Genomic DNA, 13,798 nt, shown 5'->3' with positions numbered 1-13,798 from the left:
TATGATTGATAACCTCCTTATTTTCGTTTTAGGAAAGAGGCACTTTTTTGTCGGTTTCAATTAAATTGAATTTATTCATAGATGACCTACCTGAAATAATTTTCAGTGGAAGTATTGCTTTGCCGATAATGTGGAACTTACTGTTTTCCATCAGAAGTTACTGTAGTTGATTTTGTCGAAGTGGAATTACTTCTTTTCTCTCTGAAAAAAACAACTTATTAATAAAACCAAATCGAATTCAGAACTAGGAGAATTGTCCTTAGGATATTTAGCAATGATCAACTTTGAAACTTCCAATATGTAATTTTTGTTGAAATAATGCAGTTAAAATGAAAATATATTGGTTTGAACTCACATTATGTTGAAAATTCATTCGAAATCGTCGAAAATCATAGGAAAGCATTGGAAAATTCTAGAAATTGCAAATGTCCGACCAAAGCTAACTATTTTATGGCAACTGTTTTTGAATCTCGTATCGAATCACGGCGGACGCGCAAGCGCGTTAGCGTTCTTCGAGAAAGGTAACTAAGATCAACATCAAGTATAACCATAGAACCAGAGATAACCTGTCTGCACAGAAGAGATAAAATAACCAAAGAGTATTATATTATATGATATAACCAGAGAGTAAACACTTCTGCTAAAAAATGAAAGAGAAATTTGAAAATTTCAAATATTCGCCGATATGTCTCTAGTCATGGCGCAATATTTTCAAGAATGTCTAAAGAAAAACGGTCTTTTTTCATCATCATTTGCGTCTTGCGTTTTTTTCGATCAGAATCAAAAATCGAAGTTTTAGATATTGAGGTGCCGTACATGTTTTCTGGATAATTCGAGGTCCCTGATTCCAAATCTGAACTCAGTTTTGACGAAAAAATTTATTTCGGCTGCTAGGGCCTACCAAAATTGCAGCCCTTTAAAGAGGCGTAAAACGAAAAATAATTCACTTGAAGAAGAACCGAAGGCAGTTTCTGGTAGATAATAGCCTAATTAAACTATATTTCGAATTTCAAGACGATACGAAGAAAAAAGCATTTTCGGTCAAAAATTCTCATGATGTATAGTCTTGCGTTTTTTTCGATCGGAATCAAAAATTCAACTTTTAGATATTGATGAGCCGTACATGTTTTCTGGATAATTTGAGGTCCCTGATTCCAAATCTGATCTCAGTTTCGTTAAATTCTACAGTTCAAAACGACACGACTTATGAGGAATTTTCGGCAGAACTTTTCATGATAGCCTTGCGTTTTAGTAGATGAAAATCGGAAATTTTTTCTGGATATTTCGAGGTCATTGATTTTAAGTCCGAAAGGAATTTATTTGGGCTGATATGGCTCACCTGTTTTTCCTACCTTCTAAAGAGTAATAAATAGTAATAAAAGAATGTTAAAAAAATAATTTATTCATTAAAAAAACTAAACTGTGTATGTGTAACGTGGAAAATACCTTCAGGCTATCTCACCTACAGGCTGGACCGTCAACTCAGTAACCTGAAACAGACTCAATTAACCTGGAGGAGAGAATAATATAACATCGTAGACTCACTTCGACGTGAGGTGGTGTACCCAGTACATAAAGCACAGCGTTCGCGATGTCAATCGGGTACATCCTGGGCGCCTTACTTTCTATCTCCCTCATCGTCTCATCCTCTAGGAACCCGTTAGCTTTAGCAATATCAGTCTCTACGTATCCCGGACTGATACTCTAAAAAAAAATCTCAGTTATGCCCAAACAAAAGCGCATCCGCCAGATTATCTCACCGTAACTTTGATTTTACTGCCTAGAGCCTTCAATTCATTTGAAAGCGTCCTAGCCAATGAAGTTACGGCGAATTTAGAAGCGGAATACACGTTGGTGTAGGGAATGGGCACAACCTTATGCCCAGCAATGCTATTCATATGCACTATATGTCCATCTATGTTGTTCTCCCTCATCATTTTGACCGCCTCCCTTGTGGCGATGCACAGACCTAGCACGTTCGTGTCTAAAACTTTTTTCCACTTGGTTGTATCCCCGTCGATGAGGGTGGTCAGTTGGGCTACCCCTGCGTTGTTGATCAAGATCGATACTGGACCTATATTCTTGGCGATGTACTCGAAGGCTTTCACGATTTCATCCTCGTTCGTTATGTCCACTTTGAGACCACACAGTTTGGCTCCGTTTTTCCCTTCAATATCCTCGGCCAATTGGTCGATCAATTCCTTTCGTCTAGCGAATCCAACGACCTGGAAAACATCAATTTTTTGTCGACTCTTACAGCGTCAGAGGTACAGAAGTTTTCGCCCTTCAAAAAGGTCAAGCTAGGAGCAATTTGTGTCAATTTTCGATACACCAAATCTGCACTGTACCCCTAAATATTTGTATACTTATCGTCTGGAAATAAGCGTCTTACATTTATTCCTTCCTCTACCAATTTTCTACAGATTGCAGCTCCTAGACCAGCACTAGCACCTGTAACCACAGCTATTTTACCGTTCCACCTTTCCATTTTAACAACACAACAAACACTGGTCCAACATCAAAGCGAAAGCCACAGGATATGATCATCACTAGATTACTATTCTTCGACTTTCCTTCTGGTATTCGGTGTTGGTAGCAAATTGCATCCAACGACCGGTTTTCTCTTCGCATAAATCCATCTGAACCCAAATAACAAACGTTGATTCACAGAAAGATAAAATCTTTTTTAAATTCAAGCGACTTTTTCGAAATTTTGCTGAAAATTTATTTTATCTCGAGAAGGTTGCCTTCTCCGAGTTTTTCAATCGTACAGTAATTGAAAACATTAATGACTGATGTAATTATAACGCGATAATTTTTCCAATTAAATTTTCAACCTGTTTTTCCCCTCGGCAACAGAAACTCGGAAAAAATCGTTAAGGACGAGATGCTTTTCTTTCATCTCCGAATATTCGATAAATATCAGCCTCAATCGTTTTCTCTGCACTGTAAAAGTAAACATAATGTTACTATCGCTCTGAAATTATTGTGAAATTGGGCGGATGCGCTTTAAATTATAAAACCCGCAAAAATATTTTAAATTGGTCAAGATGGACAAATACGCAAACTTCTCTGAGGAATATAAAAAAGATGACGAATTGAAGAGGGAAGATGTGGAAAATTTGAGGAACTGGGTGGATAAACAACCCCATCTACCTAAAATCAGTGGTGAGTTTCCCTAAAAAAAAAAATTACATAATTTAAGGACTTCCTGACGTATTTCAGAACTCCAGGGCGTACTTTTTCTCCAGAGCTGCTATTACAGCGTCGAACAAGCCAAAAGAGCCATCGAAATATTCTTCACGATGCGGACAATGTTCAAGGAACTCTTCAAAAACGGAGACGTCAACGACCCCGCTATACAAACTGCTCTAAGTGTAGCGTGAGTTATAAACTTCTCGTCAAAGGTTGAGGACTTGATCTTAAGATTAATCTAGAATCTGAAAAACATATTTTAAAAGGAAGCTCGGTTTTTCCGAGCAAAAACCACAAATTTAATCAATTTCCTCAACTTTCGACGAGCGGTTCATTTGAACTACTTCTTTCACATTATTTTCAGCATAATCTACATCCTGCCCAGATGCGACCCAAACGGCCACAAAATAGTTTTCATGAGACTCTTAGACACCAACATAGAAAAATACACGTTCGTCGATCACCTGAGGATGTTCGACATGATGATGACCCTACACATGCACCTCGAGGGAACGAACCAAGGGGTCAACTTGGTCTTCGACCTTCAAGGAGTCTCATTCTCTCACCTCCTAAGGCTCAGCCCAGTTTTCGCCCACAAATACGTATATTACCTCCAGGTGAGTATCCGTAATTTTTTTAACGCACCCAAACCCCTTCAGTCGTTTCAGGAGGCCTTACCGATACGTTTAAAGCGTATATACCTGACGAATTCACCATCGTGGATAGATAAGGGTCTAGCCTTCTTCAAGCCCTTCCTCAAAAAGGAGCTATACGACTCGGTAACTCGATAAAATCGAACGGTTCATTTGAACTACTACTCGTATCATTTTTTTCAGATCAGAGTTTTCACGGACATCGAGTCGTTCTTCAAGATTATACCCAGAGAAATATTTCCTGCGGATTATGGTGGAGACGTAGATCGTGTAGAGGTTTTGGCAGGTAAAAATGCCGATGTTTCGACACGTTAAAATTTATTGATTCGGTTCGTATTCGCAGAAAGAAATAGGAGGATGTTCGAGGAATGCGCTGAATTTTTCGAGGCTCAAGAGGGACAGTTAACCGACGAATCTAGAAGGGTTGAACAGTCACGAGATTTCAACAATGCGTTTGGCGTGGAGGGGACTTTTAGGAAGCTGCAGCTCGACTGAAATGGATAATTTGCCTTGTGAAGAAGATAGAATAAAAATTGCCCATGAAATGTAATCAGAAGAGCAATAAAATTTTGCATCAGAAGTTTTAATTTTTACTTTGTCCTCTAACTTCCTCTAGACCCTTTTTGAGCACGAAGAATTGACAGAAAACATTCCCAAATATGGTGGATGCCCTGTGTTGTTTTAGCATAAACCACCAGTCATTTCACAATGGAAATTTATCGAATATTATTCATACGAAACGCGTCACGCCTAATTACCGATATTCTATCGGAAAACAACATTAAAAAATTACATCACGAACAATTATTTCCCAATCACCTCGTACAGTTAATTACAACTGGACATTGGAGCAAGGAAAACTCGGTTTTATTGAAAGATCGTACTGGGAAAACTAGAATGGCATATAGTTTATTCGTTCAAGTTCAAGCAACTTGATGCAACCGATACTGTGTGCAGCGATATTATGAAGTGAAAGCGAAATTACATTCAGTTTTTAACGTAATAGTGCAAAATTCACTTCGATTCATCCGTAAGGTACAGGATTTATCAATTAATATCCGAAAATAATTAGTTAATAGACGTTAAAGTTCATTTGGGTGGCCTAAATCCACTAAAACCGAATTTCAAAGTTCATCAAACAATTACCGCGTGTCCCTAATTAATTTCGAATAAACCGGAAGCCTGACGATCTTTAATAGTAGTTTTCATCTCCTCTAATGCGATCCTAGGGGCTTTTTAACGACCGAAATCATCAATAGTAAAAACTCAATGTCACGAAATTATTATTGTTCCCTCACGCTTTTAGATTTTCCACGTTTCGTACGTTTGTCATTTTCGTACAGTTGCCGTACCGAATAGGTTCAAAATGTTCGATGCCAAGAAAGAATACGAGAAGAACCCCCAGCTCAAGAAGGAGGACGTGGAGAGCCTGAGGTCCTGGGCTGAAAAACAACCCCATCTACCGAAAATTAGCGGTAAGTTTTCGATATACCATCGGTGGAATTTTCCACAACTGGCAGTGATTAATCCCTTCAAAAGCCACGACAATTTAAATAAATATTTGTATTTGTGTCCCTTTTCAGAACTTCAGTACATACTTTTCCTTCAAAGTTGCTACTACAGCAATGAACAGGCGAAATCTGCCATAGAAAACTTCTTCACTGTCAGAACCCTGTGCAGGGATATATTCGCCAATGGAAACCCTAAAGATCCAGCAATACAAATGGCCCTAGACGTTGGGTAAGACTGAACCAATTTTCCAATCAATTCGACACGATTCTAAAAAATTAAACATAATCTGAAGTGAATTCAACAAGAAAAGTTGTGAGTACAATTTTGTTATGACAAAAAACGAGTAATAAGAAAATATTACTGTCTGATTACGTGAATTTCCTAGAGGAAAATTTAACAGCAAGTCACCAGTGGTTTTTCTTCAAACCCCCAGAGAAAACTCCATGAAATTTTGCCCCAATGGCTCATCCACCTTTTCTGGGTAAAAATTCGGTGGTTTAGAATCGATTTCCACAAGAATCAACGCTGAACAATCGACGTAAACCTACTTTTTTCAAGACTCTTCTTTCAGATTGGTCACTATTCTACCAAAAGTGGCCCCCAGCGGCTACAAAGTGGTCTTCATGAAACTCCTAGACACCAATCCCGACAGATACATCTACGTCGATCAATTGAGGATGTTCGACATGATCATAACGCTCCTGATGCACCTTCAGGGCACCAACGAAGGCCTTCACATCGTCTTCGACTTCGAGGGATCCACCTTCACCCACCTGATGAAATTTAATCCGAGCGCAGCCAAGAAATACATGTTTTACGTCCAGGTAAACGCTGCATCTTCTGCATCTTCCCTCAGTCTTAAATAGATCTTTGTTTGTCCCAGGAAGCGTTGCCTATAAGGCTGAAAGACATCCACATCATCCACGCCCCAACTTGGATCGACAAGGCTTTAGCCCTCTTCAAACCATTGATCAAAAAAGAGCTGTTTGATATGGTGAGTATAGGCTATGTTGGGTCTTCCTAACTCACAGGAGAACCATTCAGATCTAGAGATAAGCTGAGCCTCTCAATTTTTTCAAGATCAATGTACACACAAGTATGGATACGTTCTACACGATAGTGCCACAAGAGATGCTTCCAAAAGACTTTGGAGGTACCGTTGAGCCCTGTAACGTTTTGGGAGGTAAGAAAAACAAGGGCTAAAATTGTTGAAGAAATTTACTTATGGTGGAATTTTTCAGAGCAAATGAGGGCCATGTTGGAGAAGAACGTGGAATTTTTCAAGGACCAGGAGAAACAGATCAACGACGAATCCAAGAGGGTGGAGAAATCAACGGATTTCAACAAAATTTTCGGTCTGGAAGGCACTTTCAAGAAGTTAGAGGTCGACTGACAAGTTTTTTTTAAGAGATTATTGTTCCAGTCGATGTATATTGAATTTTCTTTGCCACGTATTGTTATGACGTTGAATTCTTAATAAAATATCATGTTGTTACGTAATTTGCGTTATTTTCAACCCCACCCAACGATAATTTCGAAAAGGAATCTAGAAGACTGAAGATTCTAGAAAATTTTCACGAAAAAAATGCCGTTAATTTTCCAACTCTGAAGTGAGGCAAAATTTGAACGTCATCTAGCCAGTAATTTCTGAGATTCAACATTTGTTCGAGATTTTTTTTTCGATACTGTGCTGACACAATTTCCACCAAAGTTTACCCAAATATTTGCGGAATTTCAGATGTCTGTAACTCCGAAATCATTTAACACACTGATCCCAAGTTCCCACATCTTTTTTCCGGAGGTTAGAGTGTCTACAGTCGGTAGAACTGTTCGAAAAAGAATGGTGGATGCGCTTACTCGAGTCTCCTTGAAGGAAAACGTGTGAAACGACTCCGAAAAAAATCTGTGGCCACGGAAATATATCGAACAGCGTCACGTCGATTTTATCGAGAAACTACACCTAAAAAAACAACACGAATGTTGTAACACTCATTATTGCACCGTAATCACCTTGTTCAGTTAATTGCAACTGGACATTAGGGCAAGGAACAGCAATGCAGGACCGTACCGTCGACTGGAACATCTAAACGTTTTCTGTTAGAAAAACTTGGTGTAAGTCCCAGTTTTTATCGTTACGGTGTGAAATTCGGTTCGGTTCCTCGATAAGGTAAAGAATTTTTTTAATCATCGTCGTTAAAGTTTAAAAGTTCATTAAACAATTACCGCATGCACCGAGAAGTTAATCATCTTTTAATTGTAGTCTCGATCTTCTTAAATGCAATCCTAAATTCTCCCTAATGACAATACACCATTTTTCTAACCGAAAAAACTCAATGCCACGCGAAAAAAATTGTTCTCCCCACGCTTCGTCAATTTTTCATTTTTACACAGTTGTCTTTTCGAATCGGTTCGAAATGTTCGACGTTGAGAAGGAGTACGAGAAGAACCCCCAGCTCAAGAAGGAGGACGTGGAGAGCCTGAGGTCCTGGGCTGAAAAACAACCCCATCTACCGAAAATTAGTGGTAAGTTTTCGATATACCATCGGTGGAATTCTCCATCACATAGCAATGATTAATCCTTTCAACAGCCACGACAATTTAAATAAATATTTGTATTTATTTCCCTTTTCAGAACTCCAGTACATACTTTTCCTTCAAAGTTGCTACTACAGCAATGAACAGGCTAAATCTGCTATTGAAAACTTTTTCACCATCAGAACCCTGTGCAGGGATATATTCGCCAATGGAAACCCCAAAGATCCAGCAATACAAATGGCCTTAGACGTTGGGTAAGACTGAACCAATTTTCCAATCAATTCGACACGATTCTAAAAAATTAAACATAATCTGAAGTGAATCAAACTAGAAAAGTTCTGAGTACAATTTTGATATGACAAAGAACGAGTAATAAGAAAATATTACTGTCTGATAACGTAAATTTCCTCGAGGAAAATTGAACAGCAAGTCACCAGCGGTTTTTCTTCAAACTCCCAGAGAAAACTCCACCAAATTTTGCCCCAATAGCTCATCCACCTTTTCTGGGCAAAAATTCGGTGGTTTAGAATCGATTTCCACAAGAATCGATGCCCAACAATCGACGTAAACTTTTTTCAAGACTCCTCTTTCAGATTGGTCACGATCCTACCAAAAGTGGCCCCCAGCGGCTACAAAGTGGTCTTCATGAAACTCCTGGACACCAACCCCGACAAATACATCCTCCTCGACGAACTGAGGATGTTCGACATGGTCATAACGCTCCTGATGAACCTTCAGGGCACCAACGAAGGCCTCCACATCGTGTTCGACTTCGAGGGATCCACCTTCGCTCACCTGTTGAAGTATACGTCCCTCACCGCCAAGAAATACTTGTTTTACGTCCAGGTATGCCTCCGGAGACACCCTGTACATCTCCTGGTTTATCGTAGAGTGTGTACTTTGTTCTAGGAAGCGTTGCCTATAAGGCTGAAGGACATCCACATCATCCACGCCCCTACTTGGATCGACAGAGGATTGGCGATTGTTAAGCCTTTGATCAAGAAAGAACTCTTCGACATGGTGAGTGTATAGGTTATGTTGGGCCTGTAGTTCACCCTTGCTCAAGGAGTTGAGGATAAACTCAAACTCCTTACACTGCATCTACACTGGGTGAATCTTTGATTCGTACAAATATTTTAACAGTCGATTCTTCAGGTCAAAAGAAACACTTTTTCCTATACTATTTTTTCTGATTCGATCCTGATAAAAAGATATAGCCATTCGAAATTTTCATAATGAGCTGTGCCACCCCTGGAAACAGATTTACCTTCAGACTAACTAGCTAATTCTGTAACCCTACACATCTGTGGAACTTTTAAACAGAGTTGTATTCAGCCAAAGTATCCAATTTTTCAAATTTCACAGATCCTTGTTAATTTTTTAACATATCAAATTACTCGAAAATGGTGCATTATACGAGAAAATACGTGGAATACTTTCAGAAAACGTTCATACATTCATTAGATAATAACAATTTAATGGTTTCCAACAGCCTGTATCTTTTAAATAGAGTAGATTCGGAAAATAAGGTGAAGGAAAAAAGTGTTCATTTGACCTACTGTTAAAATATCTCTACAAACCAAAGACTCACCCTGTATAGTGAGTATTCTACTAATCATTAATCTCAATATTCTTCAAGATTAATATACACACAACTATGGACACATTCTACAAGAAAGTACCCCAAGAGATGCTTCTAAAAGACTTTGGAGGTACCCTTGAACCCTGCAAAGTTTTGGGAGGTAAGAAAAAACCACTTTATTACATTTAATTGAGCTTTGCATCATTTTAATCAATTTATATTCGAATATATCGCCAGTTACCTCATTTTGAACGAAAAACCACGAGCTCAAAATATGACTGTAGGAAGAAATGTTAAAGAAAATCATTTTTCAGAGCAAATGAGGGCCATGTTGGAGAAAAACGAGCAATTCTTCAAGGACCAAGAAGCACAAATCACCGACGAATCCAAAAGGGTCGAGAAATCTACAGATTTGAACAAAATTTTCGGTCTTGAAGGCACTTTCAAGAAGTTAGAGGTCGACTGAAACCTATATCTTGAATTTTATTTATTTAGAATTGTTATGGTATCCAATACATGTTAAAGTTTCATCCGTGTTATTATTATTTCGAACCCAAAGCAACGATTTCTCGAGAATCATCATCGAGAAGCCTACTCACGTCACGAATGATGTACCAGTGACACTAACAAGATAAAAAAAATTATCCATGTCTGTCGAATTTTTATTCAAAGCTATTTTTATTTGTACTTCCGTTTTTAACGGCGTAAAAGGAGGGGAAGAGCTCGCTACCAACTCCACCAATGGCACAACAACGTTGGAACCGCGGAACTTCGAGTCCAGCACCTCCACCATTTTCAAAGATACGTCGATGAAAGACGACAACTCTAGTCGACTGGAGAACGCGACAGACCCATTCAACCTAACCCAAGTACCCCTGTTCCTCAACCTGATAATAAACCTGAACTTCATGCCCGAAACCGCCAAGAAGAAGAAAAAATACAGGAAGTCACGAGGTAGATCCCACAGGAAGACGACCACAACGGAAGAAAATCCTGAGAAAGTAACGACCGCTTCAGAGGACTTGGGGAGTGTCTTCCAGAAGATCAAGTTGAAGATGGAACTGCAGAGGAAGAAGAGGAACATCGTCGAGTATCAAAACAACGCCGAAGACAAATCGGGGCTTCAAAACGGTACCAAACTGAAGAACAACAGGATACAGGACATAATGAACGATAAATTCCCCAAGATGAGCCTGCTGAACGACGATAAGGAACTGGACGTCACGAAATGGTTGAAGAATTGGAAAGGTAATCGTTGATCGAGTTATGCGGCACAAATTTTAGAAGGAAACAGTAAGCCAGTGTTTTTTCCAGATATTTTAGCAGTAAACCCGATCATAGGCACAGAGAAACCCACGAAACCCGAGGTGGAGTACATAGACGAATGGAAGTACTCCTACAGGGTGACCCTGTACAATTCGGACTCCTACAACATCTCCAACTTTTTATGCTCCGGCATTTTGGTATCACCCCAATGGGTTCTCACTTCGGTCTCTTGTAATTTAGGGGAAGACGTCACTCTTCTCATCGGGGTAAGTTAGACTGACCAGTGATGTTTGCAGACAAAAAAAATCTATTTTTGAAGGTCCACACGTTGCCGAAGAACATATCGGACCACAATAGATACGGGGTGTTGAAGAAGGTCTATTCCCTGAACGAGAACCTGGAGCTGATGCAGATGGATAGGCCGGTGCAGTGGAATTTCAAAGTGCCCGATATAAGGGCAGTAAAGATGGAGGAAATGGAGAGCCTACTGAGAAGGGGGGTAAGAATGGTTTTTTTCAGTCCCGAGGAATATGCAACGTTCAAACTCCGGCTGGAAACGCGGCGGTTGGCGACGCGGCCGTCGGATTCTCCCGATGTGTCGCCCGTAGACAATTTTTCGTTTTTCCTACCAATGAGCGAAATACGCTGCATATTCGAGAGAAAACTTATTTTTTGCGAATTTTAGTCTAGTAATCCATATTTTTGCGTTTTTAGAAGTGCAATTTACTGTCTTGGATACCGGTGGACTTCGGTAAAGGGATTTTCGAGCTACGGCAATATCCTCAACTGACGTTGTTGACAGAGTAAGTATACCGGGGTGCAAAAAAACTTCAAGTTGTACAGGTTGTCCCAAATTCGATGTTCAGTGAGGGAATCTCGAAAACTAGAGGACCTAGAGCTCTTCTTCAGAGAAACAAAGAATGGTGTAACCGTAGCCTCCTACGATTCTTGGTTTTTGCATTATTAGCAAAAATTTCGAGAAAATCTCATATCTTTTTGTCTTTAAAAAGTGCCTGTAGAAGGTTCAAGCTTCAGATCTGTAAATTATAAGACGAAAAAGTTACGAGAACTCTTCGAAATCGTCAAAATTTGCTAATAACCCAAAAACGATTAATCGTAGGAGGCTACGGTTCTCACCATCCTTGGTTTCTCTGAAAAAGAGCTCAGAAAAAGTCATCGGTTTTGCTGTAGCTCCTCTAGTTTCCGAGATCTCACTGGACATCGAATTTGGGACACCCTGTATAGGGAGTAAATCAAAAATTAATCTCAAAAACTGCATTTTTTAATGATTTAAGTTATTGTTTTCCAAACTTAAGTTTGGAGTTTTCGATTGGTCGTTTGCTAAGTGATATTATACAGGGTGTTTACTAAATACGAAGGAGGCGATCTTTTCCCCGAAAACATTAACGCAGGCTGTCCCGAGTTAACGTTTATCTCGTTTATTTGACAAAAAAACTACTTTCAATAGAATCAAAGTACCCCTCAACATATACACCCTGTATATCGAGATTGCACGTCATTCTATTTAAAATACATCTTTTTCATCAATCAAAAGGGGCGAAATGAAAAAATTTCACTGGAGCCATAAATAAACTGTCAAAAACCTAACCAAACATTCATCTGTCACCGCGACTGTCACGAGGGACCGCCCACCTGTCAAACGCGCCGTCTAACCTAAAAGGGGGCGTTTCCGACCACGCCCCTTCTCTCTTAACCCGTTGATCAAGATACATTTACAGGTTTCGAACGAACGCCAACAAGAACGCAGTCAGGGTGTTCCCCCTCCAGCCTTACCGTACCTCCAGACAGGACGTGGGCTCGCCGGTGCTCTGCGACGACGTCGTCACCGGCATCCTGCTGGACGTGGACGAGGACGACTCCATGACCGTCGAGCTGCTATGTCCCGTCCTCGAGTGGATCACCTTCTTCACCAGGGAGGGCTCGTACTTCGAGGTGACAGCCAGGAAGTTGACCTTGAGAAGCTCCGCCCCCGAAGACTTGGCTCCCGGTTTCTTCCTATCGTTGACGTTCTGTCATATTTTCTTGCGAGGTCGGTGAGGAGATGAGGACGCGTATAGCTTGTATGGATGAATATATTTTTTTAGGAGAGGTTCGGTGGTTTTCTTGAGGGAGGGGGGGAGGTTCCAGGGGGTTTTCACGCCTGGAAAGAGCAAAAGTGTTTGGTGAATGAGTGATACACGTTGCGATTTTTTTGGTTGGGTGTTTGTATGCGAGGGTCGCTATTTATGTGTTGAAATTTGTCTTTGCCACCTTGAAGGTGAGGCAAGGTAAAGTATAGAAAAGTGAAATGATGTAAAGTTAGATAAAGTGAAGCTTTACTGAAGTAAAGCGGAGCAAAGTAAAGTTAAGTAAAATAAAAAACGACGTAAGGTGAAGTGAAGTAAAGTCAAGGTGAAGTGAGACAGAATAAGGTGAAGTAAAAAGATGCAAGGTAAAGTTAAATATAGAAAAGTTTAGTGAAGTAAAGCGAAGCAAAGTGGAGAAAGTAGTTAGGTTACGTGAATATTAGGTTAAGTGAAGTAAAGCTAAGTAAGGTAAAGTAAAGCTGAGCAAAAGCGAGGTAAAGTTAAATATAGAAAAATGAAGTAAAGTTGACTCAAGAAGGATAAGGTAAAGCGAAGCAAAGAAAAGTAAAGTGGAAAAAAGAAAAGTAAGTAAAGTAAAGTGAAAATTGAAGTAAAGTAAGGTAAAGTAAAAATTGAAGTTGAGTAAAGCGCAGCAAAGTGAAGTGAGGTAAAGTTTAAATGGAAGTGAAATAAAGTAAAGTGGAGTAAAGTCAAAGTGAAGTGAGTCAAAATAAAGGAAAGAGAAAAAAGTAATATAAAGCAAGTTGAAGTAAAATATAGAAAAGTGAAGTTGAGTGAGGTAAAGTAAATCGAAACAAAGTAAAATGAGGTAAATTTAAAATGGAAGTAAAATAACGTGAAGTGGAGTAAAGTCAAAGTGAAGTGAGACAAAATAAAGTAAAGAATAAAGTAAAATAAAGAAAAGTGAGGTAAAGTGAAGCGAAGCAAAATAAAATGAGGTAAAGTTA

General features: G+C 39.4%; 5 protein-coding genes and 1 long non-coding RNA gene across 8 annotated transcripts; 5 read left to right on the top strand and 1 right to left on the bottom strand.

The window, feature by feature from the left end:
- Window positions 1-1,424: 1,424 nt before the first annotated feature.
- LOC123320332 (farnesol dehydrogenase-like) lies at window positions 1,425-2,491 on the bottom strand. Its single transcript, XM_044907638.1, has 4 exons — window positions 2,393-2,491; window positions 1,761-2,225; window positions 1,546-1,704; window positions 1,425-1,490 (listed from the first exon to the last, which is right to left on the bottom strand). The coding sequence occupies exons 1-4, from the start codon at window positions 2,486-2,488 to the stop codon at window positions 1,449-1,451; spliced, it is 762 nt and encodes a 253-aa protein (XP_044763573.1). The 5' UTR covers window positions 2,489-2,491; the 3' UTR covers window positions 1,425-1,448.
- Window positions 2,492-2,916: 425 nt separating this feature from the next.
- LOC123320295 (alpha-tocopherol transfer protein-like) lies at window positions 2,917-4,005 on the top strand. Its single transcript, XM_044907587.1, has 4 exons — window positions 2,917-3,168; window positions 3,226-3,382; window positions 3,560-3,812; window positions 3,864-4,005. Exons 1-4 carry the CDS (start codon window positions 3,051-3,053, stop codon window positions 3,984-3,986), a joined length of 651 nt encoding a protein of 216 aa, XP_044763522.1. The 5' UTR covers window positions 2,917-3,050; the 3' UTR covers window positions 3,987-4,005.
- A 34-nt stretch (window positions 4,006-4,039) lies between these two features.
- Window positions 4,040-4,428, top strand: LOC123320338. Its single transcript, XR_006538741.1, has 2 exons — window positions 4,040-4,134; window positions 4,192-4,428. It is a non-coding gene; the product is annotated as an uncharacterized LOC123320338 (long non-coding RNA).
- A 771-nt stretch (window positions 4,429-5,199) lies between these two features.
- On the top strand, window positions 5,200-10,007 carry LOC123320273 (alpha-tocopherol transfer protein-like). Of its 3 annotated transcripts, XM_044907546.1 has the most exons (7): window positions 7,463-7,527; window positions 7,752-7,883; window positions 7,993-8,149; window positions 8,489-8,741; window positions 8,805-8,915; window positions 9,535-9,637; window positions 9,792-10,007. In XM_044907546.1, exons 2-7 carry the CDS (start codon window positions 7,775-7,777, stop codon window positions 9,941-9,943), a joined length of 885 nt encoding a protein of 294 aa, XP_044763481.1. In that variant the 5' UTR covers window positions 7,463-7,527; window positions 7,752-7,774; the 3' UTR covers window positions 9,944-10,007. The 3 variants fall into 3 exon arrangements, with proteins under 3 accessions (XP_044763483.1, XP_044763482.1, XP_044763481.1); XM_044907548.1 differs by lacking the exons at window positions 7,463-7,527; window positions 7,752-7,883; window positions 7,993-8,149 and adding exons at window positions 5,200-5,323; window positions 5,432-5,588; XM_044907547.1 differs by lacking the exons at window positions 7,463-7,527; window positions 7,752-7,883 and adding an exon at window positions 5,205-5,323.
- Window positions 5,899-6,855, top strand: LOC123320303 (alpha-tocopherol transfer protein-like). The gene is made up of 4 exons (XM_044907597.1): window positions 5,899-6,184; window positions 6,244-6,354; window positions 6,441-6,543; window positions 6,602-6,855. Exons 1-4 carry the CDS (start codon window positions 5,984-5,986, stop codon window positions 6,751-6,753), a joined length of 567 nt encoding a protein of 188 aa, XP_044763532.1. The 5' UTR covers window positions 5,899-5,983; the 3' UTR covers window positions 6,754-6,855.
- Window positions 10,008-10,083: 76 nt separating the features above from the next.
- Window positions 10,084-12,853, top strand: LOC123320251. The gene is made up of 5 exons (XM_044907513.1): window positions 10,084-10,725; window positions 10,792-11,009; window positions 11,063-11,242; window positions 11,458-11,546; window positions 12,483-12,853. Exons 1-5 carry the CDS (start codon window positions 10,125-10,127, stop codon window positions 12,799-12,801), a joined length of 1,407 nt encoding a protein of 468 aa, XP_044763448.1. The 5' UTR covers window positions 10,084-10,124; the 3' UTR covers window positions 12,802-12,853.
- The last annotated feature ends 945 nt before the right edge of the window (window positions 12,854-13,798 follow it).

Source organism: Coccinella septempunctata, chromosome 9, assembly GCF_907165205.1.
Source record: "Coccinella septempunctata chromosome 9, icCocSept1.1, whole genome shotgun sequence".
NCBI lineage: Eukaryota > Metazoa > Arthropoda > Insecta > Coleoptera > Coccinellidae > Coccinella > Coccinella septempunctata.
The sequence above is the reverse complement of the archived record's forward strand: the minus strand, read 5'-3'. Positions and strand labels throughout refer to the sequence as shown.